At 47.7% G+C, this 27,122-nt stretch overlaps 1 protein-coding gene across 1 annotated transcript; it reads right to left on the reverse strand.

Annotated features, from left to right (window-relative positions):
- Positions 1-181: 181 nt before the first annotated feature.
- STK32A (serine/threonine kinase 32A) lies at positions 182-22,531 on the reverse strand (the record flags this gene model as incomplete). Its single annotated transcript, XM_080627292.1, has 12 exons — positions 182-275; positions 599-663; positions 1,092-1,220; positions 2,194-2,319; positions 4,204-4,320; positions 5,492-5,589; positions 7,759-7,848; positions 12,148-12,185; positions 15,295-15,468; positions 17,187-17,338; positions 18,504-18,559; positions 22,480-22,531. The coding sequence occupies 12 exons, from the start codon at positions 22,529-22,531 to the stop codon at positions 182-184; spliced, it is 1,191 nt and encodes a 396-aa protein (XP_080483418.1).
- Positions 22,532-27,122: the final 4,591 nt, after the last annotated feature.

The raw sequence follows: 27,122 nt of genomic DNA on the forward strand, positions 1-27,122 counted from the left end.
TGTGGCAAGTCATAGGGGCAGCACCCACAGCCTCCCCGCCCATGACCAGGATCCACTGGCTGTAGGGTGGAAGCAGAGGGAGTGGGTGCCCCAACTCCCGCCTGGCACCAGGCACTCGGCAGGGTCCTGGCAGCAGTGGGCAGGCCTGGTGTCCCAGCATGGTAAAGGTGTGCGGGTGTGCTCAGAGGCTGTCGTTCTGGTTGTCCTCCTTGTACGTGCCTTTGCTCTTTGCCAGTGGCAGGGTCTCCTGGATGTTGTTGTGGTGGTGTCTTGCCCTTAGGGAGAGAAAGGGATGGTTTTGCTGTGGGGGAAAGCCCAGGCAGTGCCATGGCCCACACCATGATGTGACTGCCTGGGAGCATACAGTTCCCTGGCACGAGGGCTGCACTGAGCCCTGCACTGAGCACCTGCCCGCACAGATGGGGCACTCAGTGCAGGCTGGGACCTCGAGCTCAGAAATGCCACGTGGGTCCCGGCAGACCTGCAGTACCCTGCGCCTTCACCCCATGGGCGGCATTTACCGGGAGCCCAAAGCCAGGTCTGTCAAAGGCTTTGACAAGAACAGAATCTCTTGTGCTGCCTCTGCACCAGTACTTACTTTTCTCTGTTGAAAACAATGAAGTCCCTCTGGAGCATCTCCAGGTGCTTCTGCAGGTGGCAGGCCTTTCACAATCAAATAGAAAAATAGAGAGACGAGGAATAGATTCACAGCTGACACAGACATTACAAGGAGAATTCCAAGGCAATATAGGTATCTTCAGGTATAAAAAGCATCTACGTATAAATGTATTTAGGTATAAAAAGCATCTATGTATAAATATATTTAGGTATAAAAAGCATTTAGATATAAAAAGCATCTTTAGCACTGCAGTGGGGAGAAGGGCATTAAGACTCTCCTCATACAAAACCCATGTGTACATGTGCTGCCTTCCACCAAAGGGAAGATGCAGAAGAGTTTTGGGAATAAAGTTGGTCACAAGGGAAAAAAATGGTCCGTTTATACATTTTGCTGTGATCTTGCTGGATGGCAATCAGCTTAACTGGAAAATGAGAGACTTCTTGACCACGTGCTTGTACCTGCTCACTCTCACCTGGGAGGAATTGCTTCCGCTGGTGTCTTTGTCCTTCTTAGCCAAGCGCTTTTTTTTCTTGTGAAGAGGTTTGGATTCTAGGATCATTTCTTCCAGTTCAAAGGTTGGGTCACAGTTCAGTCTGCCTTTCTGGAGAGGGGAGAGGTGCCCTGAAGTGATCAGAGCCTGGCTTGAGGAGTCTCTGGACTGCCTCCAGGAGCTGAATTGTGCAAAACTGAGCTGAACCCACGGTTCTGCACACGCAGGGCACCTCCTGCACTGCTGCCACGTTCCATCATCCCTTCAGCCTGGGGACACTGCTGAGGGCTGACAATTAACCGCTTCATGCTCCCTGCTTCTGCTCTGCCTTTCGGCTGCTTTGAAGTGAGGGATGGTGTGTTTGTGCTGGGGAGGAGTGCAGCAGCAGCCTGCAGACCTGGCTTTAAAGCAATGCATGTGCACCCACCCCAGGGAAAACCAGCTACAGAGGGGGAAAACACATGCATGTAACAAATATGCATAGTTTAGCCCAATTTTTGTTTGGCTGAAAACCAGAGTAACTCTGCACCAACAGTCTGATTATTTTCCATAAGGGTTATGTTACTTCTGTGCTTTCAATCCAATTAAAAAAGGATGAGAAACTCTAATCTACTGCACTTGTTATTTTACTACAAAGAACGGACTTGTTCAGGAAAGCCATGACAGGAAGAAACAATTTTCCTGAACCGATGGGTGATCTCCAGGCTGCTCGGGAGCCTGTGTCTGGTGGTTGGTCTTTGCCTTTCCAGAGCAGGTCCGAAGCAGCTAAGAAAGGCTGCTCAGCGCAGGTTGCTCATGAGGGCTGTCAGCGTGTGCTTCACCTGCTGTGACCAGTTCTGCATCCAGAAATTCTGGGACTATTATAAACAGAGCAGATCAGTTCTGGAGCACCCGCACTTCGTAGTTGCTCCCCATTACTCCTTATTACACACACAGGAAAGTGGAAATCTGCCCATGCCTCTCTTTACCCTATCCCTTGTGACACCTGATTCTCTTGTGGAAATCTGTGAGAACTCCCGTGACTTGGTGCCTGGTGTGAGGACAGACTGCAGCCTGTAACACATATAAAAGTCCAGTTCCTTACCGTGGGAATGAATTCTGGCATTATCCTCTTCTGGAGAACAGCGTCCCAGTTCACGTCTAACAGATACGGGAAGTCCTGGAGATCTTTCAGCTGAGAAAAACGCTTCTCAGGGTTCAGCTCAAGCAACTGCAGTGAGAATTAAACAGAAGAGATGAGAGAGTGAGACCCTGAGATGTGAGATCAGAGATTGTGCTGGGGTCTAGCCGCCCGCTCCCGTCCCGGTTGGACACTCAGACACTCCGCTGGATGGGCTCAGGACACACAGCACCAGTGACACTGCATTAACTCTGCCGCTTTGACTGGTGCCTCCTCTCTTGTTCTGACTCAGATACCCTTCTCCAGCATGTGCGAGGGGCTCACAGCCTTTAACTCTTGTTTTTATGAACAACTTTTATCCCCATTTCAGGCAATTGAGGCAGTGCAGTAACATGAAACAGTTTGTCCAAGGTTAAAAGGGTTTCAGAATGGGGAGTTTAAAGTTATGCCTTTGTGTCCCCAATTTAATACTGTATCTGTAAACATCCTCTGTTTTCTCACTCTAGTAATGGAATATTCATAAGTGTAATTCCCATGTGAAATAATGCATTCACACAGCTTATTTTGCCTTAGGAATTACTTGTGTGGAAGGAAATAATTGAGGTTTGTCTCTGTTCAAGGACTTGGTTTCATAAACTCCTGATAATACGCACTCCAAAGATGTAGCAGGAAACCCAGATGATCCAAACCCCCCCGGGAAGAGGTGGATGAGGAGCCCCCAGCCCCTGTCCTGTGCTGGGTCGGGCAGCCAGCGCTGCACTCCTGTCCCTGCAGTTCGTGCCCTCTGCGGAGCCCCGTGCTCCGGTCCCAGCACCTGCAATGCAGCTCTGCTGCAAGTGAGAGCTTGCCTTGAACGGTAACAAATACAGCTGGGATGGAAGCACAGCTGGCTCATGTCTAACGCATCTGGCTGCTGAACCCCATGCCATGGAGCACTTGGAAATCTAAATAACTGAGACATTGCATTATTCATTCACACAGGAGCCTATGCTGTGTCATGGGCTGGGCAAATGCTTCCAACATAACACAGAGGACATCCGCAGTAAATACCCCGTATTACTGCTAGGCCTAATAAAATATTAGTTCCATTTAATTTTAAGCAAATGGAGATATTCTTCAATTCTCTTCTTGGAAAATATGCCATGGTTCTGTCTCAGCAAAGAACTGATGTCTCATTTTCGTGAAAAAGTTTGAGATAACAAAATATTTCTACAAAACATTTGGAACAAAGGCCAGGTGAAAGCTGCAGCAAGTGCTACTTCATGGCCTGCATTTGAAAATTAGAAAGCTATTTACATACTTTCCAAAACTTGCAGCTAGTGCTGTTATGCAGTGTTCACTATTCCAGCTTTGCTGCCACTGTAAGCAAACAGTGTCTGACACTGTCAAGCCATAGTTTTGTTTACTGAAGATGTGGCTTCACTTCAAACATGATTCCAGCTTCAAAATGGTTCCAGTAATGATTCTGAAGCAATTTTGATAGCATCGTTATTAAAAAATAATTGCAGTGGTGCATAAAGCACATGGCACCAAAGGATTTCAACAGCACCAGCACTTCTTGCAAATCTTTTAATTACTGGGAAAAATGTGGGGTTTTTTAAATAAAAAGGCATGTTTTTTTGTCGGATTTATTGACACATATGAATATCTATTTCTATGGTATGTCATTTCAGAGAGACAAAGTTGTAGGAGAAACAGTGAAAGCAAAGTCTGCCTGCATCCTTAGAGGAACCACATTAGCAACAGCCGTGCCTGTCAGCACAAACTCCATCCCCATCAGTCGGGGATGCAGCACTGCCAGCTGGTTACTATATTAGTGCAGCTGCAGCATGGAAAGCTGGACATTTGCCACCTGAAGGTTGTCTGGACTGGATCTGAACACAGTTTGCAATGACTGCAAAGGCTACAAAGCATGAGGGGCTCAGTGCCCAGATACAGGCAGCCCTGAGCCCTCCGCTCCCACACTGCCCTCACCTTTTTAATGAGCGACACCATGTCCGTGGACCACGCAGCAGGGTACATCACTGTGGTCGTCCTAAACACATGAGCAATTTCATCTGTGGAAGTGTTGGAGCGAATGTGATACGGCCTCTGGGAAAAGTGCCACCAAGAAAGCATTTTAATTTATCTGGGTTTTCAGACCCCTGGGGATATCTTTTTTAGAGCAAAGAAGCTTCAAATGAAGCCTCTTTGTAGATTCCCCATCCTCCCATTGGAAGTCTCTCCCTGTGTGATCGCAGCGCAGTTGAAATAAACAAAATAATAATGTCAGCAAGAACTGTGACAACAACTAGATCCTTAAACAGCAGGACAGGTGGGAGGCAAAACCCAAACCAGCACTTCTGCTCCCCTCCCTGGAAACAGGGCCATCAAGTCAAAAATCAATGTGATGAACAGTCCTGCCATTCACTTCACATTACCAATGGAAAACTCAAGTGTTATGTTAATATGTTCACAGGGGCACACCGCCTTCATTACCCAACAGGTCAGACAACCGTGACCCCTTACTGTTCACTAACTTCATCACTCACCATTTGAAAATCTGTTCTTTAAAATAGATTAATCAAGGCATTTTATAAAGCATTCTGCAAAGACTGATGACAGCGTTTCTTAAAAGCTTATTCTACGTAGCCGTACTCACAGCAGTTTCCTATCCTCACATGATTTTAAACACCTTTTGCTTAGAAGAATGCAATTTGAATAATTCTGTCCCTCTTTTTTTACACAGCACTTCCAAACCACAAATCTCATCATCTGCCTACACAGCTCCCAACCTTACCAGAGGTAGCAGCAGAGCACTGACATGGCAGGCAGGGATTGTTCTTTATTAATTTACATGCTGCAGCTTGCTTTTGCTCAAACTGCTCAATCTTATTACTACAGCAATGAGATTTGTTTTCCAAGTGTTTTTTTCCTGCAGGATGGGAGCTCAAAGTAAATTATACTGCAGCCCAGACTTGAAGAGTTGTTGCTCATTTGCCTTGCCCAGCTTACATCGACTCAGAGGCCCTTGAATGCAGCAGGGAGCTGTTGTGACATGCTATTCTGTATCACGACAGTTCCTCCAAGCTTTTAGCTGTGATCACAAGAACCTTGGTGAAGACGTGGCTCTGTTTCTTTTACTGTGATAACCCTGAAAGCCTGGAATTTGCCTTGGGCCTTTCATCCCTGTTCTAAAGCATTAACCTTTTCAATAGAGTGTTTAAGGAATGGGATGGATGGATGGATGGACGGATGGGAACAGGAGCTGCATGCACAATACCCGGGTCCGGAGCAGCTCATAGGCCGTGATCCCCAGTGACCACCAGTCCACAGCGAAGGAATAGCCAGTGGGTTTTGTGGAGTTAAACATCTCAGGTGCTGCAGAACACAGAAAAAGGAAAGTTTGCCTTGCTGCAGTCTCAGGTGAGGCACCAGAATGCTTCGTGTGTGCCCCAGGGAGCAGCCCTGTTCTACCAGGACACAAATTCGCACCTTTCCCTTCACCACACCTTTGCTGCTTTTCAGTTCAAACCAGCGGCAGCGCTGGTGGCACAGTCCTGCATGAAACACCGCGGAGGTGGGCCCAGATCAGAACGCACACGGGTCCTTGCAGCAATTCACCTTCCAGTCATGTCGGGTTCCTCAGCTGCTGTCCTGGCCTCGCAGTGCGGAAACATCCCACACCGAGGTGCCTCGGTGTGGGGGGAAGAGCTGACACCCATGGGTGCAAAGCCCCAGATCTCCCCCCTGCCATCTGCCGCACAGCCGCTGCTCCTGCTGCCCCCGCCGGCGTCCTGCCTGGCACCAGGCTCTCGGTGTGAGCCAGCCGGACTCAGTGCCCAGCACGCCAGCTTAGCCATGATAAGAGATACACCTTCAAAACGTGACCCTGCTGACTGACCACGCGTGCGAGTGGCACAGCATGGAACATCTTCCACTGTGTTCAAAGCCAGTGTTCTGGCTCCTCTGTGCCTGCGAATAGGGAGGGGGTGGAGGCACAGAATGAAATGGTTTTTCTTAGCCAATAAATTTCCCTTTTGACAGTAAGAGGAAAAAAAATGCAATCGGATTTTGATGTGAGCTGGGGGCAAGAATTGCTCAAAAAAACCAAGCCAAGAGCAAAGCCTTCATTGGTGCATGTTTCCTTTTCAAAATGACTGCACCTGTGATGCAAAGGTGGGAGGTCAGCTTGGCCATTGGATAAAAAGGGGATTCCCAGGAGATTGCCCTAAGGGATTCAGCTATGCAGTAGCTGCAGGGAGGTTGTGTTCTCTGTTACTCAGCTCTCAGAGGCAGCATTGCTGCATATGAAAGTGTGTAACTTCTGTGGGAGGAGTTGTGTTAGTTGTATAGAAATGGTTTTGAGTGCTTTTGCTTTAGTTAGAAAACTTCACTTTACAGTTACAGAGACCTTTCTGTGTTGTGTTTGCACAGCTTCTTTCAGCCTCAGCTCAGAATATTCCTCTCTGGCCCATTACCTGCCTTCTCTAGCCCTGATTCCTCCCAGGTATGTCAGTGTTATTTTGCTTTATGCTTATTAACTGTGCTTGTGTAAAAAGTATTAAGTGGGGCTCTTGCTGATTTAAAGTCAGCTGCTTTGCTGATTTAGACAATAAGTGACCATAAGTCAGTTTTCTGTATTACTCTCAAAAAGTGGAAAAGAAAAATGCACATTTGGAGTACCAGGAAGGCAAGGTCTGCATCGAGAGCAAGCGCTCTGTGCGTGCTGCCTTGCTTATGAAAACTGTTCCTGCAGCTGGCTGAAGGCTGCCATGGAGGCATCCACCCGCTCCAGAGTCACTTTGCTCCAGGATTGCCCTCCTGTCCTGCTGCTGTCCTTGGGGTAGAGGTTAGAGCTACAGCCTCACTCATCTCTCCCTGGTGCTAGCAATGCTCTCCACTGCAGCACCCTGACACTAGAAGACGGGTCCTCCCTGCATGCCAAGCAATGCTGTGGCTTGGGAAATCAGCAAGTCCTACTTCCACTGCTTGGTCTAACCAGCCTAATGTTAGTTTTTACAGCAGCCAGTTTATATAAAACTTCAAATTATCACTAGTGATGCAGCACTGTAAGACTTGTGCTAGTGTACTGAGGGACCAAATACAAGCCTCTGTGCTTCATTTTCCTTTGCAAGGGCAGCAAGAGCATTCCACCATCATTACATGGCTTGACTGCTGCTTGTGAAATGCTCTGAGATCTCACGAGTGCAACTGTCTTCTGTTGTAATCAAAACCATGCTGTACAGTATGGCACAGTGGCTCTAAAATCTGTGTTAGCAGCTTGCTTTGGTCTGTTGTATGCAATCAGTAGATGTATGCATGTTTTCCAGCTGCATCAGGGTGTTACTGGGGAGGGATTCCTGTCATGTTGCCCTGCAGCACCTCTTGAGCTTGTTTCCCACTTCTAACAAATGCATTTTGCTGCATACTGGGGGGAAAAGAGTTTGAACTCCCATCAAAAAGGACTTGACCTGTTTCCCACCACAGCTGCCAAATGAAGGCCATAAAATGGCAACTGAAGAACACACAATTGTCAGTGGTTCTTACCCATGTATGGCTTTGTGCCAGCGATGGTGGTGACTTGTATTTCTTTAGTCAGCATTGTGGCAATATTGAAATCGGTGATGTGCACGTGTCCTGAAAGACAGAGGTTAATGTCTTACTTGATTTGCTTTAACTTCACAGGATAAACAGCTTTGAACCAACCTTTAAATAAAATACTCCATGGAAAAGAGTTTACAGGAGCAAAATATTTTGGTGGAAGAACTGGTATGTTTCAGCTTGCAGGAAGCAGCTCACAGATGTGTCTGGTTACATCAAACATCCCCTTAGCTACCTTTTGGGGAGCAAAACAATGGAGTTCTCCAAGAAGCTGTTAAATGATGATTGGTTTGGGGCTTCCTAAATCTGGGGAGAAAGAGAACTGACCTTCTCACAAAGAAAAAATTCCATCATGTTTTTTTTTTGGGGGGGAATCCTTGATATTTGGCTTTCTATCTACTGCCCTTTGGGGTTCCCAGGAACTAAGCACTCTCCATTCTCATCTTTAGAGGATGTCTCTGGAATGGAACTGATGCTTTTGTTCCAAGCAAAAGAGCCTTGTGCAAGAAATTCAAACATCATCAAACCCTCCACTGGGTGTAGGAACGTTTTCTGCTGTCACTGCTACCTGGAAACAGGAAAGGAAATATGAGGTGGATGTGGTCTGCAGGGATGAGAAGGGAAATGCTTCCACCTACTTCTCACCTGCTTTTCTAGTTCCACTTATTTTTCCCAAGCACTTAAATTTATTATTCCTTATGCCCTAAACTGGTATCAGTGAGCATAGCAATCATCCTGAACAGTGCAGGTGATCAGTATGAGGTTGGCTTCACTTCATTGAAACTTGTGGGTTAGTTCAGCCCAATTCTTCTGATTAGATGCAGGTGGTTTGCTCTTCCAGACCTCATCATCCTCCCAGGCACTGAACTTGTTCACCCTGACAAAGGTGGGCTCATTATCAAAACATCAGGTCTTTTGTACCTGGTGTTTTGCAGTCATTGCCTTTCTCTGCAATAACAGAGGGTGGCTGAATTGCTCGTTTCCTCTAACCACAGAGATCAAATTAAAGTGGCTTCTACTGACTGAGATGCTACAACACTGCCCTCAGTTGTTAGCTTCAACAGCTAGAAATTCACTCTTTTTAGTTCATGAGGTAAATAGAATAAGATCACCTTTATGTGTCTGAAAGTTGATGCTTTGCCAATGAACTCCTGTTGTCTCTTCTGGATGCTATGAAACATTTAAGTAAATCTTTAGGTTTGTGGCTATACATGTCTTATTCAAGAATAGTGATACAAGTTTCCCTGCTGCAAATACCTGATCTAGCTAGGGAAAATCTGGGGAATAAAAGTTAAATTCATGATTTCACCTAAAAACGCTGTCAGGGCTCACCTCTCACATGGAATCTGACTGATCTGTCAGGGCCCATGTCCCTCCTTGTTGCTTAAACTGCATCTGCTGCTAAAGAGCAGGTAGCAATCATTAGAGAGTACTTGAGAGGAAAGAATGACCCACAACTGTCCTGTCTGGATGTGTCCTCTCTGTCCTTGCATTGCTTTCTTTCATCTCTAGCTCTCATTCCACATTGTGGGGAGCTGTTCTCCTGAAGACGAATCACAAAGACTTGTAAAGAATTTGCTATTCCAAGCACGAACATGCCTTTCTCTGGATGTCTCTTTTAAACTATTAAATTCAAATAAATCACAGGCTTTATGAACCAGCTCACTTGGGAAATGACCAAACCAAGCCGCTGGGGCCGAGGAGGAAGGCTGCAGGCGTGTGAGCAGGCGGAACACCGACTGCAGCGCTGTGGAGTGGGTGGGCTGAGGGATGCGATGGGTGTCTCTGCTGGCGTTCAGAGTCAGGGTTTAAGGCTCGTGTTTTCCTGACTGGTCAGCACCTCTGAGTGCAGCCAGAGCTGTGCTCCAGGCACTGCATCCTTTCCAAGCTCATCCTGTCTGTCTGAAGCTTTCGGATCAAGCCTGTGGTTCTGCATTAAGGCAAAGAATTTTCTAATTATATTCCGCACCTCTTACTACATAATTCTTTCATCTTTCCAGATCATCTTTTGAACAAAAATTACAAAGCTTCTGCAGATTCAACTAAGGTAATATTTTAAAGAATATGAAAACAGAGACATTAGGAGCTGTGGAGTATGGAGGCTCTTGGAGAAACTGTACTGTAACATTCTTAGATGAGAGCAAATGGGCTGTGCATGCAGTGCCTGTGTTGGCAGGAACTCATCCATTTTAGTGCTGCCCTCAAGAAATAATACCGAGCAAAGGCATTACAGGGCTCTGGCAAAAAAAAAAAAAAAAAACCAAAAACCAAAAAACCCTCTCAGTTTTAGTAGAGATAAAACTGAGCTTTTCTTCAACTTTATTAGGCAAGTGACATGGCCAAAACCTGCTGATGAAATAGTCACAGTTCTTGGAAACTGCCATCTGTTATATTCTTGTATTCCCAGGTGAGCTGTGCTGTCACTGAGCCAAATCGACTGCTCATTACAGGAGGAAGTCACTTTGTGCTTGGAATGACTGCTGAAGGTGGTCAGCAGCTGAGGATTTTTCACTGTGGGACCTGATCCCAGTTGTTGATGTTGAACAATTGCTTTATTTATTGCAGAGAAAGACAGTTCCCCACTATTCCACTTTATTTATGCCTCACTTTAATTTCTTAGCTGAAATTGCTATGCTAATACAGACTGTCACCAAACAGGGTGACGGAGGCAAAGGCATGAGGTGTGTGCCAAGTTCATGACACAGGAGTCACAGCTGGAGAGGTACTTCACAGCTGGAAAGGAGGAAGAGCCAAAGGACAGAGTTAGGGGGCAAGAAGAATCTAAAAATTAAGGGCTGAAGTCTGATTGCTGAAGGTCTTCGGGTGCTTAAATACTCCCTGGGGACTGGTCTTGATCAAGAACATTATAAAGAACTGATGTTGACAGATAGCATGTGTTTTGTGATCACAAAACACCAGTTGTGAAAGCCTGCTGAACGTTGAAGTGAGAGAATGGGGAGCTGCAGCTCTGCTCCATGGGGAAAGAGATGCTGGAAAACATGCACAATCTAGGCTAACTATAGATAAAAATGTCACAATAACAGTTGCTGTGGAGACAAGAAAAGAGTCGAATCGTGTGTACACAAAGCTTTCTGTATGCATGAGAGGATGCATTTTTGTTGCCATGGATGAAGAAGAGAAATACTACAAGTCAAAGTCAGAAGGACACTGAAGTCAGGGGTAAATCCACACAAAATAACTGAAACCTCTGCAGCAGATAGTTAAAGCATCACAGTGAGCAGAGAATAAGCTCAAAATCAGCCTAAATTGCAGGGTCATTACAGAAGTTTGCAGGTTACATCCTGCTGAGCTGAATGCAACTGCAAAGACAAGCCTCTTTTTGCCCTCTTTGGGAATGCTGACCTATGTTTCTGCGGTGCTAGGGCTCCCAGATCCCTCCCGGGTGGCCTGGCCCCCCGTCCTATGGGGCACAGAGGCTCTCGGGAGATGGTGACCCCAGAGCACCCGCGGCTGGGGGCTGACCGCAAGCGGCCCCGCACCGGGCCGAGCAGGACCCCGCGGGAGGGGGCCCGGGTCCCTGCACCGGTCCGTGCACGGGGCAGCAGCGAGGCCGGGAGCAGCTCTGCTGACGGCTCCTCAATAAATCATGAGCCAGCGCGGAGGCGAGAGCGGGAGAGCCTGGGCTCGGGCGCTGCCAGGCAACCCTGGTCACACGCGGCAGCCACAGCCGCTCCTCAGGAGCTTCAGCACCTCCATTACAGCCTCTGAAGCGATGACATTCCTAAACTAAGACCAAAGGGAAAAATAAAACAACACCTCTAATATCCCCCACCTCAAATCCTCTTTGGAGCTTCCTCCCAATGCCAGATGCTCAAGGAAAAAGAAAATACCTGAATCTGAATACCTGAAAAGGATTATCTGTTCAGCCATAATTCATTCTATTTGTGAGCCTACATCACACTCAGCCTGCAATTACATGAGCATTTCCATTCAAATGATTATATTTTGAGAAAGTTTAAAGCAAGAGCTATGAAGGTCTTAAAATAAGGTCTGCGAGGCAGCTAACCACAGGCACAGAAAAGGTGTTGGTCTTGGGATGCTGTCAGGTCAGTCAGTCTGAGGAGGTGTGGACGAAAGGCACCCTCATAAACACCACTGCATCACAGGGTGCCCAGTGCCCTGAAGGTACAGGATGCTGCCACTCAGAAAGCAAAAGACAGCAACCAAAGTATGAAAGGATGGTCCTGGTCCTGTCTGAGCTGAGACTGAGCAACACAAAGTGAGGAAAATTGATAAGCTGAACTTCACCTTGGATATCCTGGTTCTGACTCTGCTTTTCTGCATAAGCATGACCACAAAGGAAGTGACACTTACCATGCTCATCCAGTAAAATGTTGTCAGGCTTGATGTCTCTAAGAGAAAAGGCAGAGGAGAGACAGCCATTAGCCTAGAGAAGTGACTCGGAACATGGCTGCAGATGCTTTAGGAAAGCCCAGGCTCCAGAGGGACTCACTTCCAGAGACATTGTGCCTGAGAAGGTGTCTTTGCTGGGGCTCTTCAGCTCTGATACTCCTGCAGGGTTTGATTTGGGCATAAGAGAATGACTAATCAAGGAGCAGAAGCAGAGGGGTGGTTCAGGGCTATGGCTGTGATGGCTGCTGTGGTTTGGACTAGCAGCACTCAGGCAGTCCACTGACAATGTTGGAGCTTCTTGTTCTCTTTCTTCTCCTGTTAACTTCTTAATCTCTTTCAGTACTGTATGTTCCCCATTTACTAAATAAAAATGCAATTATTTCAACATCTTTGTTTAGAAACACACGGGTCCCCACAGGTTTTGTTCCTGAGTTAAAAACAACCAACAAACAAAACCCAAAGTAATAATACCTATTGCAATGCTTTCCTTTGAAGGCACAAAGCATACATCTGATACACCTACTGTATCCACCTGAGTGACTTTACAAGACATTACCTGGTTTTAATGAGCTCATTACATCAGTCCCCATTCACCTGCTCTCAGGCACCTGGCAGCCGAGCACCATGCACAGGGCAGACGCAGACCCTGCACTGCTCTGGTGCCCTGCCAGCCCAGAGGAAGGAAATGAGCAGGTTTAGGATCTTATCTTTAAGAATGCAGTCACTGAGATAGAGTTTGAACTCGCCCACCCACCTGGAACCAGGAAAAGACATCTCACTGTCGTGTAATAGCTTTCTGTTCTCTGGCATCTTCTCACCAAAACTGCTCCAGTGGGTTCTAAATACCAGTCCCCTTACTTGTGCCATCCCCAGCACACAGGTAAGCACAAGGACCAGAGTCTTTATCAGGAGTTCAGGTGGCCTCAGGTATGCAGCTGGTTTTCCCTGTCAGTGCAGCAAAACTGCCTCAGGTTAGAGCCAAACAGCCCAGAGGGAAGGAAGCTCCATATCTGACAGTGAAAAATGGGGATGCCACGCCTGGGAGAAAACACTGACTTAAGCAACAGCTTTAGGAAATGTTTCAGCAAACAGGGTTTGGAAAAAATGGATTCTTTGAATCCCCTGATAGAAAAGTGTGTTCAAAGTTTCAAAATGAACCACAAAGGTTTTCGTTTCTAATCCAGCTTTCAATCTTTTCTTAATTATTATTGTTTTTCTTTCCACTGGGGCCTTTTCTGATCTCAGTCTGGTGTGAAGCTGCTTGAAGCTGCACCAGCTACTAAGAAGGAGAAAAAGTGACTGCTGCTGCTGAACCCAGGACAGAAGCCTATGGACTTGCACCAGCACAGTGAGATCCTTCCCATGATGCAAACAATGAATAGGGATAGTTTTGTTTATTGACTATTTGTATATTTGTTTTTTATAAACTAATTCTGCCATTTCCTACCCTGGAAAAACAAAGAAACATTTCCCACTCTTCTGCATGCACGTGGGAAATAATCCCAGCCATTGGTCTGTGTTTGCCGTCTCTGCACAGCTTTGTTCAGACAAAACAAGCAAACACTTGCCTGTCTCCTCATTACAGATGTTGCAGCTCAATTGACTCAGCACAGTCACTTTATCAATCTACCCTTGTCCCACTGGGTTACAGTGATAATTAAACAACTTGCACTACAGTGTTAATTAAATAATTTTCAAATTTGACCAACTGCCATACATGTTTTGTTGTGCCTGATTCGCCTTAAACACGTAAAGTTGCTTGAAGCACACACTGCAGCCTGAACTTTACCTTTTCCCCACCTATGTTTACAGCTTGGAACGGGGACTGCAGCCCCAAGCACCCTGTGCTCCTGTAGCTGTTGCGTCTTTCCTCATTATGATGATCATCACTATCATCATCATCCTTCAGACTTATTCTTATAGCATTGAGCCTCTAGCCCTTCAGTCCTATAAGCACTACTACTACTAGTTGTAATGTATTACTAATAGAGAAGGATTTCTTCTCTGTTCTTCCTCACGCCTCTGCCCCACTCAAATAGTTCAGGCCAAGCCAGCAGCAGGATTTACCCCTCACTGCCCAGGACAGAGACAGCGAGGCTGAATTTCACAGTGTGTAATTCATGCTCATGCATTATTTGGTGCGGGTGAGCAGGTGCCAGCACAACGTCCCTGTTACCACACACCAGAGCACGTCCCAGGGTGGCTGGGATCGGGTGCATCAGGGTAGAGATCTGTGCAGGCACAGAGCAAACCAGCAGCACAGGACATGGGATTCCAGAGAAAGCAGGAGCTGCCCCGAGCAGGGCTGGCTTCGGCACACACACCAAAACCCCGCTGGTGCCCTGGGCTCTGCACAAAGCCCGGCAGCCTCCTGCTTCCACACCTCGAAACAGCAGCCAAATGCCATGGACATGAACAAGCCTCAGTCTTCATCTGCCTTTCCACAGCGTGTTCCTTCCCTGACAACCAAGAGCATTTTACGTCGTGTACTGTGCTTTGTCTTTACACCCCACAGAAATGCGTGTCTAAAGTGATACTTATAAATGAGATAATCTTCTTCCCAACTTTACTAACCCCCTGCTTGTCCCTCCCTCTTCACACCCCCTGTTAGCAGCCACTAAGTCAAAACTATGGAGGACCCCTGAGGTTTGCATGGCCCAGTTCACCAGCGGGAAGCAGTTGTACACCCATCCATCCATCCATCTGTCTGGAGCTGACCCTGCCTCTCCAACCAGGGAAAAGTTCTACCTCCTCTGTTACTCTGCACGTCTCCCAGTGTGTGGGAAGAGCTCAAATACTCTTTCAATGGCCATGAAAAATCTTGGTGACCAAAAAGAAACTCTCACCATTTCCAGAAAGGGATTAACCTCATACAGAGAACTGCCATGTTTGGTCTCATTCCTTGTCTTTCTGTGTGGTACAGGGAGAGGAGCAAAAGGCAAATACCTATGAGTGTGATAGCAGGGGAATTCTGAACGCTGATGCCTACCCACCCTGCACCAGGACAGATATTAATGAGCTACAGCTCATTTCTCTGGGAAACATGGTGTTTTACATAGAAACACGCAGCCTACGAGCACCAGCCCACCTCCGAGGTCCCCAGCTGACCTGTGGATGATGTGCCTGCTCTGGAGATAGTCGAGGGCCAGCACCAGCTCACAGATGAAGAGCTTCACAGTGCCTTCTTGGAACCGCACATTCTGCTGGAGGTGGTATCGCAGATCCCCTCCAAGCAGCAGGTCTACCACCATAAACATATCTTCTTCATCCTGGAATGAGTACCTAGAATGGTGTAAGCATGGTTCAAGTATATTGAAAAAAGACAGGTTATAATGAGACATATGGTACCCCTGGGAATACTCATCAGTTCTTGGAACTTTTTCAATTGGGAAATAATAATTTCATGACCTTTCCATGCTCCATTTCCTGTTGCAACTAAGCTCCTACTGGCATACCTGATTTACCTAATTTAGCTGCAGATCCATAACAGTCAATAAAACCATTGGCTCCACACAACAGGGGATGCAGCTGCTGCTCTCTGATATTCCTCTTTAAGTGACCTCACTTGATGCAACTGTTCACCAAGTGTCCCTCTGAGGCAGCAACCGGCTACGAGCCGGTGATGCTCATGTGATGAGCAGCATCAGAGAAAGAAAGTATTACTCCACACAAAGCTTATACTGCGTGTACCATTCAGAGTGCAGGAAAGCTGAGGAAATGCTAAAGGCATCCCTAAGCCAGGAGCAACATGAAAGTAGAGAAATTCAGCTGATTTGCTCTGTGAAGGTCTACCCATATGTTGTTTAGTTCTCAGCTGCTCTGTTTTGCCTGGAACTGCTTGTTCAAGTAGGAGTGCAAGGTTTGGAGCTATGTCCAAGGCTCTGGGAGGTCTAGATACATGGTTCTCATTCATACCCTGGTTAGAACAACACTGAATGGCCATACTATCAAAATCATGAGAGTTGACCAAAGAGCATTCAGATTTCAGGAGGCTGCAAAAAGGAACACTAAGTTATTTAAAGACTTGTGATCTTCAGTGTGGTTTAGCCTCACATTTTGTGTTTAGCATTGATAAGTTCTACCTCCTTCTAAAAATAAATCCAATATCCAATAAATGTAATTACCCACCACTCCAGAGTGATTCTGTAACTACAGTGTCTTTGCCACTGCATCGTGTGCTGTATGAGACCACACCACTTGAAATATTACTGGCGTCCTAATAAAAATAACCTGGCAAAGTAACAGTAACAGAGTTATTTAAAATTCCTTTCTACTGCCCCACTGCAGCAGAACATGCTGAATCAAACAGAGGGGGAAGAATTAGTGTGTCTTTTATCACTCAGATGGTCAATCCCATTGCTAATGGTTGAAAAAGGACTATAACCAGAGTGTGTACGTTGCATTTATCAGGTACTCTCGAAGGAAGGAGACTCTTTTACACACACATTTCCCTAATAGCTATTTGGGTTTCTGCAATAGAATTTGAATGGTATTATTTGTCTGTCAGTAAATTCACCGATAAATTGCTTTTATCTTTGCTGATTAGCAGAAGCTCAGTCAAATATCAATAAGGTATTAAAGAAGGCTGTTTAAAGCACAAAACAAATCACAAAATCAGAATCAGGAGGTGAAGAAAGCACTACTTGGCTATTGACCCTGTGCTCTTACTGCATGGTCCTGGGAGCTGCTGCTTGTTGTAAAGAGCACAATTAAATAACACTGGGTCATGGTCACAAGCAATGCCTGCCTAGGAAGAAGCCATATGGGAACACACGAATAAACTCTCCTGTGCTTGTCTGGGAGATAACTTCTTGTTTAATTAAATGAGATTCCTCTAAGAACAGAGTCCCAGTCAGTGGAACAGCTGAGGAGCCTCATGGGACTGACCCATGATGCAGGACGCACCTTGTCCAGAGGAGAGAAATGTGCAAGTCGGGTCTCAAAGACATCTCTAACTGACCACACTGACTTAGCCAGCAAGCAAAGGAGCAGTATCTTACCATAAATTAACCAGGAAGGGGTGTTCCAGGCCCTGCATAATCTGCAGCTCCTTGAAAACATTTCTCACTTCATTGCGCTCCACGCACTTTTGTTTATTCATATATTTCATGGCATACATCTTCTTGGTGTCGTTCTTCTGCACAACGCAGACCTAAGTGAGCAAATAGAGAGATAAAGCAGAGATGAGTTCTCAGCAGATTTAGGCAGGTAAAACAGTCACATGAGTGTTCTCCAGGGGCTTTAGCAATGTCCACGCCACCAAGTCACAGCTCCACGCACTGACACTGCAACACTGGAGGTCACAAGTAAATTTCTCACCCAGTTTTCAGCCAAAGAAGCGTTGCTGGTGGGAAGGTGAGGTGAAGGAATTTGTCACCACAAAGACAGGGAATTGCACACAAGTCAACGTTTTATTTAACAGCACTGAATAATCTTGGTCATGTCTATCCTTCCCACATCAGCTACTGTTTGGACAAGTCCTTTCCATCACAAAACTTCAGGTTAGAAACTGAGGATCAGCACCTTCTTGGTAAGTTTCATTCTGCTCACAATGAATCTTGAGCTTTGTTTGAAGCTATTGGGTTTTGAATTTTAATCTTTCTGTAGTTGTATTTCATCAATTCCTGAAAGAAACCTTGGTTCAAGGGAAGACTTGGGCCTTGTCTGAGTAAAACAAAACAGACCAGTTTTTCAGATTTGTTTCCATAACACTTTGAGTTTTTGATGCAAAGTTTCTGTCAACCACCATGTAAATCTGTCTAGAGATTTCTGTCACACTCTGTAGCTAAAGCACATACCCCATTCCTGGCAGAGTGTGCCTTTACAGGAGGCGGCAAGTGACTGTCTAGAACTCTGTCGGCATATGCAAGTGGGCAATTCCTTAACAGCATTAAAATAAAATGCATGACCATAACCTGATGCTTAAGAGCAAACTCTGAGTTTCACAGAAATACCCTCTTAAAATTGCCAGGTCTTTCATGTTGACTGTAGTTCTTTATTAAAGCTGCATCATGACGTTCAGTGTTGATTTGAAGGGAAACCTCAGAAAATGCTTATCCAGCAACATACTGAAAGTTAGCTCACTTGATTTGTTGGTTTCTCATTTTAGTCTCCTGTAATAGAGATGATGGCTACGGTGTGGATGAGGAATCAGGGTCTGTTTCCCTCTTGATTACCAGGAGTTGAAGCTCCGGTCAAAGCTCATTGCCAATGCAGGGGTTTATTTCTTTACTTTCACATGAGCCTCTAATTCACCTATTTCTCAGTCTATTACATTCCCAGCTGTCCAAACGGTGATTAGTTCACAAAATACTTACTTTTCCGAAGCTGCCCTTCCCAATAGCTCGCAATATCTCAAAATGGTCAAAGGTGACTGCAAGAAAGAGCAAACATTCACATATTAAATAGCCGAGCAATCATTTGATGCTATTACACGATTTCTACTTTTTCTCTATAAGAGCTGAGAAAAACGAGGGATACCCTGTTGCTTTTGGAGATTTGGGTGCTGGTTTAAACCTGGTGTTTAACGGCTTTTTCTCTTTGCAGCTCAGCCGTCAAGGCAAGTTCCCTGGGTCAGCCTTTGTCAACAGCAGGGCAGGCGAGGAACCATCAGTGAATGTTTTCATTCTGCTCTGCCTATTAAACATGAAAGCCTCATCTTGTTCCTGCTGAAGCCAAATGCAAACAAGTTGAGTCCATCAAACACTTATACCAGGTGAAGACATCGATGGGCAGCTGGATCTTCTTCTCTCTGTGGTATTCTAGACAGCTGTTTGATCACTGAGCAAGATAAACACAGTGACGTGGGCAAAGCTCTGCTGCCACACAGCATCCAGAATGGTTGATTCTGCTCAGAAGGGAGACAGAAGAGCAGCAGCTTTGCAGACCATGCACTGGAACAAGAGGGAGGAACGTGAATGTGCATTTCACCTCCTGGCCTCCGGCGGGGGATGGAGTTGGGAGCTGGGGATTTACACAGGGAGAGAGAATGTTCTGTAAGGGCCAATCTGAAGGACTCTACATATCAAGTGTTTCTGATCAGCCAGGATGAAGCTGCCTGTGTTTCATCTCAGGCAATAAATAGATCCAGAGAAACAGCAAATCAAATTACCATACAGCAAACACAATTTAACTGCACTGGGCTCAAACCCTGCTGCTGCTTGCTGGATAAGGCACCATGGCAGTGGTTACTGAGTTGAATGTTCTGGATCCTGCTAATGCTTCTCCAAGAGGCTGGTGCCCAGCAGCCATCAGCTAAGGAAAGGTCTTGCTGCTGGCTGGATCAAACCACAGAGACACCCTTCAGTATGACAGGGGAAGGTCCTTGTCTTTTAATAAATAGCTGAGCTGGTCACAAGAAAACTAACTTGCATGCTTTTTATTTAACTCTCAATCTAGGCACAATCACATTTAACCTCTGTTTTAGCTTTCCTACCATCCCCAGTTTTCACAGTGAGCCAATCCCGAGTCTTACTTCCAGAGAGTACTGAAATTTGCAGTGCTCAAATCAGGAACCAAACACGTGCTCTTCATCCTGAAGACACATCTACAGATTTGACAAGCCTCATTTCACTGCCTGATGGCATCTAAAACAGTGAAAAAAACCAAGCATTTGCCCTTCAAAGGGAAAATTAATGCAATATGCCAACTCAGACAGGTTATGTTTAAAAGATGCCAAAGAAGATAACAGAATTACTATAAAGGAGTAACTGAAGCATAAGCATGAAATACCATTGTGGAAGCAGGGGTTGTATTTCTAAACCTAGGTTCAAGGAACAATATCTAGATTAAAAAAAAAAAAAAAGCAGAACCTAACCAGCCCCAAAACACATCCTTATCGGGCACAAGTCAACCCTGCCAAGAACCTGAACTCTACCTGCCAAGTGGAAGTTGATGCTTTCGAGGCTCAGGTCATCCCATCCCTATGACCCCAGTACAGCCAGCACAACAATGCATGGTCTGGTAGGGCTTGCCTTCCTTTTGTCACGCATCCCCATATGCCCTCTGTCCCTTCTCTGCTCTGTAGCCTCAGGAAAACAAGTGCTGCCACCAGATCAGGAATGATAAGGTAAGTCCCTCCGTGTGGGGGACCTGAACTTGATGCAAATCCAAGTGAAGAAACAAAGACAGATCTAACACACTTCTCCGTCCCAGAGGAATTTAAAGGCAGAGCAGCCGATGGTGGGCTGGAGAGGACATCAGCAAAGGGCCACAGACTGACATATGTCCATCTCACCCCACCGTTGCCCTCACCTACTATCTATTTCTGCTTCTTCCAACAGATCTGGCCAGCTGGGGAGGATATCTGGCTGCCATCCCCCAGGATGCTTTCCACACCCCTGTGCCCAGAAGCAGCACAAACAAAATCCAGTTTTAACATGATTTCATCTTGACTGCATCAGGAGCTGAGATCACCTTGGAGCACTGAACCTTCTGTTCATTATATTTTCTTTTCATCTCATGAGCTTATTATGCACAACTGTGCCTACTCGGAGGAAACACTAAGAGAAAAATACTACTGTCATCCCGCTTCAGCCAAAGGCAAACGGAGCCCCTCGGGGGGTCACCTGGCAAATAAAACTTATGGTGCACAGGAAACAGTCAAATTACAGCAGCAGCAACTGGGAAAAACCTGCAGGAGGCATCGTGTCTGAGTGAGAGTCAAAGGACAACGAGCGAGCACAGGCCCTGTTGTGTGCCTGTCTCTGCACAGCATAAAGTGGTCCGCTCAGCACAATATAAATCCAGATGTTTCCACCCTCAAGTCAGCCCCTTCATGACCCTGTTTTGCAAAAGGTTTCACCTTGTTGCAACTGCCTGAGTATTCTACAAGCTGTTTCGTTGGGGGGTGGTCTGAGAGGCAGACCCAATGCCTGGGTGGAATGGCAAACTGCTCATGAGACCAGCAGAGGTGGGTTTTGAGCTTTGCACCGGAGCACTGACACCACTTGTGCTGTTGCTGTTGACACCTACGTAGGTCCCAAAGGAAAAGTCTCCCCATGACACAGCTGAAGAGGTGGAGCTGCTTCCCACCAGCCTCAGCCCGGGAAGTGACCCCACAGTGTCATGGAGTAGAGGAGCTGTTGTCCTGCTTCCTGCTGTACCCAGCAGCTCTTAACTGAATGACAAGATTGTGACATTGAAGGTGATGCAGTCTCTGGTCAAAAATTTGCCAGGAAAATGGAAAAGTGAATAGGGGACGTCTCCATTTCAGCCGAGTTTCTCTCCCCCCCTGTATATTAAAACACAACTAATTAGAGAAAAAACATACCACCACTTTTTAAGTTCGGGCAGAGCCATGAAAGCACAACTGCACCAGACTGGACACTGCAACTGGGTGCAAGGGTGACCTCTGAGCTCACTGAAACTCAACAGCTCAACACTGAACCACTTGAGATGCTCTTGATCAGGTCCTTCCCTTGACTTCCCAGCAAGACACAAACACGCTGACCATAGGGCACAGCATTTCACACTTGGGAACCACAGTGCCCTTTGCCACAGGGCTCACAAGGGCTTCACGTGCTGCCAGGTTTTGTTTGCAGAAACCAAGCCCCTTCCAAGCACAGAACTGTCTCTCATAAGAAATCACTGGCCTTAGAAGATTTACTGCCCCAGGTGAAAATGCATATGGCAGTGAGCAAGCTGAGTCATGCAATAGAAAATACATTTATGGAACAATCTTTTAATGACTGACTATAATCTTGGCAGCACAGTGACACTGGCCTCCAACACTGCTCTCAGCAATGTACTCTCCTTTTCCAGCCAACCAAGCCCTCATTCTGGTCTCCAAGTGCCAGTGGGTAGAGCTGCCCCACGGGGCAGCCACTGGGAACCTCCACCTTTGCTGACCAGGTCCTTCTCTGTGTCCCTCCCACCAAGACCAAAGCAAGGACAGGAACATGCATTGTTGAAGCTATCTTCCTATCACACTTCATACTCATCCTCCTTGTGCCTGGTCTCCAGAACAAACCTTCACCACCTCCACAAGCACAGCATTTCCTCACTGCCTTCAAAGCACCACACAGCATCCCAGAGACATCTCAAAACCAAACCTCTGCCAACTTTCTCCCAGTGCCCAGCTGCACAGAGAGGAGGCAAAAGGACCACCTGACACTGGACCACAGCTCTGCAGGCGACCAAGGACATGCTGCTGCAGCAGACATTGATATGCCTCTGGTTAACCAAAACCTCTGGGTGTTTGCAACTCCACCACAGGAGCTGGTGGCAACTGAGTCACCATCTCTGCACTGGTGGACTCTGCAGTCCAAGACAACGACTGGGAAGAGCTCTTACCATCTGTGTTTTCATCGAAGGGGGGTGACTTGCTGGAGGTGTTTGCTCCCATGATGTGCTCAGCCCAGGCTCAGCTCTCTCCACCGCTCTTGGGTCACCTTCCTCAAAGCCAACGCCTCCTTGATGGTGATTCCCAGGGGTCACTCCCAGCAGAGCTGGGCAACGTTCTGCTGCTGCTTCCTGGAGAAGGCAGGATATGTACCCACTTGAGTGCCACCGGCAGGGCTTTATGACAGGCTGTGCTCTCCAACAAGGAAAAGTGCTCAGCAGCACTGAGGTAAGGGTCAGACCTTCACACGCGAGGCGAGCAGGGTTAGAGTTACCACTGATGGGCCACTACCGCGCTTCCTCGGAAGGGGACCGCAGCTCAGAGGGGGTCGAAATAGTTTCTCGTACACCTCATTATTGCTTAAGCGCTGCTCAGGGCGGGGGGCTGCTGCTCAACAACCGGGACCAGCCAGTAACAGCAGTACAGAGCACTCTCCTATCGCCTTTGTCCCAGAGAAACAGCAGATGACTGAACTCTCCCGCAGCCACCGGCACGGACGGGAGCTGGTACCGCCGGTGCCGCCTTTGCCCGCGTCCTCCCGGAGCCCGTCCCCGGGACCCTGCGCTCCTATCGCGGCTGACAATGAGAGCTGGGACGCCCCCGGAGCGCGGCTGAGCACGGCCGAGGGAGGCACCTACCTCGGAGGGAGCGGAGCCGGCCGGAGGGGCCGCGGCAGCACCGACCAGCAGCCTAGGCCGGGCGGCGGCAACCGGAGGAGCGGAGCGGCCGCAGGGTCCCCGCCCGCGGCGGGAGGAGCCTGCGGCACTGAGCCCGAGCCCCTGCTCCGGCGCCCGTCAGCCGCGCCCGGGCCGGGGTAGGACGATCTGTCCCGGTCACTCCGGCTCGGTGGGAGGAAACGCGCCAGGAGATGCGCTCCCGAACCGCGCCGCTGCTGCCGGCCCGTCTGGGCTCCTTCTGCTTAGCGGGCACCGTGCGATCGGGTTTTCTTGCGATGACAAGGGAGGGGTCTGACAAGGGAGGGCGCTGAGGCTCCCCTCGCCCCGGTGCAGCCTGCCCCGGAGAGAGGAGGTTCCCCTTCAGGGGGGATCAGGCCGCGGGGTGCGGAGCTCTCTCCCTCCAGCCGGTGGGGGCACTGCGGGAGGCAGCTCACACCCGGCTCAACGCCGGGTCCCGGCTGAGCACAGCTCAAGTTACTCTGCTCTGTGCAGGGCTGAGGCCCAGAAAGCGCCATCTCCTCCATCCCTATTTGAATGGGTCCTGTAAAAAGACAGACACCCGAATTCACAGAATCCCAGACTGGTTTGTGTTGGAAGGGACCTTAAAGCCCACCCAGCTCCAACCCCTGCCACGGGCAGGGACCCCTTCCACTGGAGCAGCTTGCTCCAAGCCCCTGTGTCCAACCTGGCCTTGAACACTGCCAGGGATGGGGCAGCCACAGCTTCTCTGGGCACCCTGTGCCAGCACCTCAGCACCCTCACAGGGAAGAGCTTCTGCCTAAGAGCTCATCTCAGTCTCCCCTCTGGCAAGTTGAAGCCATTCCCCTTGTCCTATCCCTGCAATCTTGTGTCCAGATTTCCTGGAGCCAGTTTAGGCACTGGAGCTGCTCTAAGGTCTCCCCTTAAGAAGCCTTCTCCAGGCTGACCCAGCCCAGCTTTCTCAGCCTGGCTCCAGAGCAGAGCTGCTTCAGCCCTCGCAGAATCTCTGTGGCCTCCTCTGGACTCATCCAACAGCTCCACGTCTCTCTTGTGTTGTTACCCCAGGGCTGGATGCAGGACTGCAGTGGGAGTCTCACCAGAGCAAAGTAGATTTCCCATCCCATTGTCCATACTCTTTGGGCATCAGCTTTTCCTCTCATTCCTGAGTGCTCAGAGCAGGCTCAGGTTCCTAGGGCTCTGAGAGAGGGCAGTCCTTGCCCCAGGGCAGCTACAAGTCAGAGTAATTATCCAATTTTAGCCATATTCACGTGCTGCTTGGAGAAGAACCAACAAGCTGAAGCACAGCTCAGGTCCCCTTGAAACTCTTGAATTTTAGTCAAATGCAGCAAATCAAATTGTCTGAAAATTAAACACATGGGTTGGAGGAGGAGAAGAAAGCAGGAGTCACTGCAGAGTTGGACCAGGGGATGTGTCCTCACCAGCCCCAGTGTGAGAACCTCTCAGGGCCCCGAGGCTGGTCAGCTCCTGTCTCCCCTGCTCACCCCTACAACACAGATGGGGATCCAACAGCTACCGCACAGACACAAAACAACAAAGTGGCTGAAATGAAAGCATCTCTGGTGGGCAGGATAACAAGTTCCTGCTGCAGGGAATGTTTAATGATTTACCTACAGCTCCAGCATCAGAGATGCTCCAGCCTCCCTTCCCTGCCCAAGGTCAGACTTCACCTCTCAGAGTATCCCCCTGCGCTATTCTGCATGTTCAAAACAGCATCTCCTGAATGGACTGAAATTTGCTGCAATGAGGATCTTTCCTAGCTGATGTCTCACAGCAGCAATTTAGATGAAATTTGATTTTGATTTTGCCTTAAGTTGTTAGAAATCTTTTCTAAACATCAATCTTAAGATTTTATTTCCAACAAAAAGCAGAACCAAAGACAAGACCAGGACAGTTACTGGCGTCAGAAGTGAAAAGGTTGTTCTCTGCAGGGGTGGTCATCTGGAGAGCTTCAGTATCTCTGTACATTGGCAGAGATAAAATAGTAAAGCTGAATTCCAGAGCAGCCCGAGGGAACAGCAGAAGGCAGCTCTGCTGCAACAGCTTCTGGGGAGCAGCCAACCTCTGCTCCGACCAGCTCCAGCCCAGCTGCTGCTGCCCGGCACTGCTGGGAAATGGGAAAATGCTGCTCGACTCAGAACTGGCTGTGAACTGGCCGGGATTCATTTTCTATAGCAGACAAAGCTCGAGTCCTTCAGCCGGGGCTTTGCCTGGCCTGCAATCAAAACAACAAAAAAAGCCAGTAAAACTTTGCCCTCAGTTTTCTTAAGAAATGGAGCTTCCCCCATCTGCCAGTTTGGAACCAGGAGGCACTTCCCGATATAGGGAGTTTTTCAGTGAGTACAGAAAATGAAAATTTGTCCCAAAAGCAGACACCCATTTGCTGAGCTTACTGGTGTAACATGGCACCAATCCACGGCACAGAACAAGGGCGCTGTGTACAGGAATAGCGAACTGCAGTTTTCTTCTCTGCTACCTGCAGTTGTACTCACAACCCTCCTTCATTGCTACTGGCACCCACTTGTCCAACTTTGGAACTTAGGGAAAATGCAGGAAATTTCCTATTATATGTAACACATGGCATGCAGAACTGTCATATCTGTCATATCTGTATCCAGGCAACTACCTGCCAGAGAGGGAAGGATGCCACCTGCCCCATGTGTACCTATGAGCTACCTGTCCAAAATGCATGTTAGAGCTTATATCAGAGTAATTTGCATAGATTTTCCTAGATTTTCCTTAGGTTTCTTACAACAAAACCAACACTTCCTAGCAGGCAGACCCAAGAGCAGCAAGACCAAGAGGAGATCAGGACTCAGGCACGCCACAGCAGCAGATGCCCTGTCCCACCCAGGCTCCCACCACACAGGGACATCTCTGGGCATCAGCTGGAGGTGAGCTCCTGATGACATGTCAGTGCTGGGAAGCAGAAGGGACGTTCTGAGGTGCCGTAGCGTTCCTTGTGGAGCTGTGGGGCTGTGACTGCACTGCCGTGGAGCACCACGGCAGATCTCTGGTGCCTTCTAATGGAGATGAGGCAAGGCTCAGCCCTCTCTAGAGGCCTCTGCGACAAACCAAACGCCCTCCACTGACACTGAAATCCTTCGCTCCTACCCAGCCTGTGCTCATAGAGCAAACCCTCCGGCTCTGCAAAGGGCAGAGGAAGTGAAGCACCTAGTTGCTGCCACTGAATTCAGACACTAAAGAAAGGTTTCTTCTCTTTTATTTTTTTACAGTTTTAACTATTCAGCCAACTATATTTTTGTTGCAAGTACCAAACCGGTTTTTAGCATTGGATTACAAAAATAGGGAAGTTTAACCATAGTTACAGTGTGTATTTCCCAGAACCTTACGCTCTAAAAGAAGTGCAGTTATACTCAGCAGCCACCTCAGCTGTAACCCGCTGGTGAACTTTAACATTATGGTATGTCTTCCATGTGCCAGATTTAATATCCATTGCTGGCATGTCTTACGGTTTAGGTGGGCTCCTTTTCACACAGGTGAAACTTCTGCTGAATTGGAGGTATCTTGTATACATTGCAGGTGGATGTTTGTTCAAAAGCATAGGTGTTGATATACATCTAAAAGCGTAGGTATCGATATACATATTTAATCGAGATTAAACTGGTATATTGAATGTTTTGCTCTGCTTCATTTAGTTTCCCCGGCGCTTTCCTGCCGCTGCCCGGGGACAGCAATTCTGCCGTCAGCCACAGCGGGTCACTGCGAGCTGATGCTCCCCTCTGCAGGGCGAACAGGCTAGAGCATCGCCCGTCCAGAGTCATCGCTGGAGGTGAAGTGTGCTAGAGGGGGGTGTCCAGAGGGAGGGCATGCTCTACACGGAAGAATGCTGGGTAAAGGCATGTGTATATCAATGTAAGATTAACTGAAGCTCCATATTCCTTCTATAATACTGCTCC

This window comes from Psittacula echo (genome assembly GCF_963264785.1).
Source record: "Psittacula echo genome assembly, chromosome: 11".
Classification (NCBI taxonomy): domain Eukaryota; kingdom Metazoa; phylum Chordata; class Aves; order Psittaciformes; family Psittacidae; genus Psittacula; species Psittacula echo.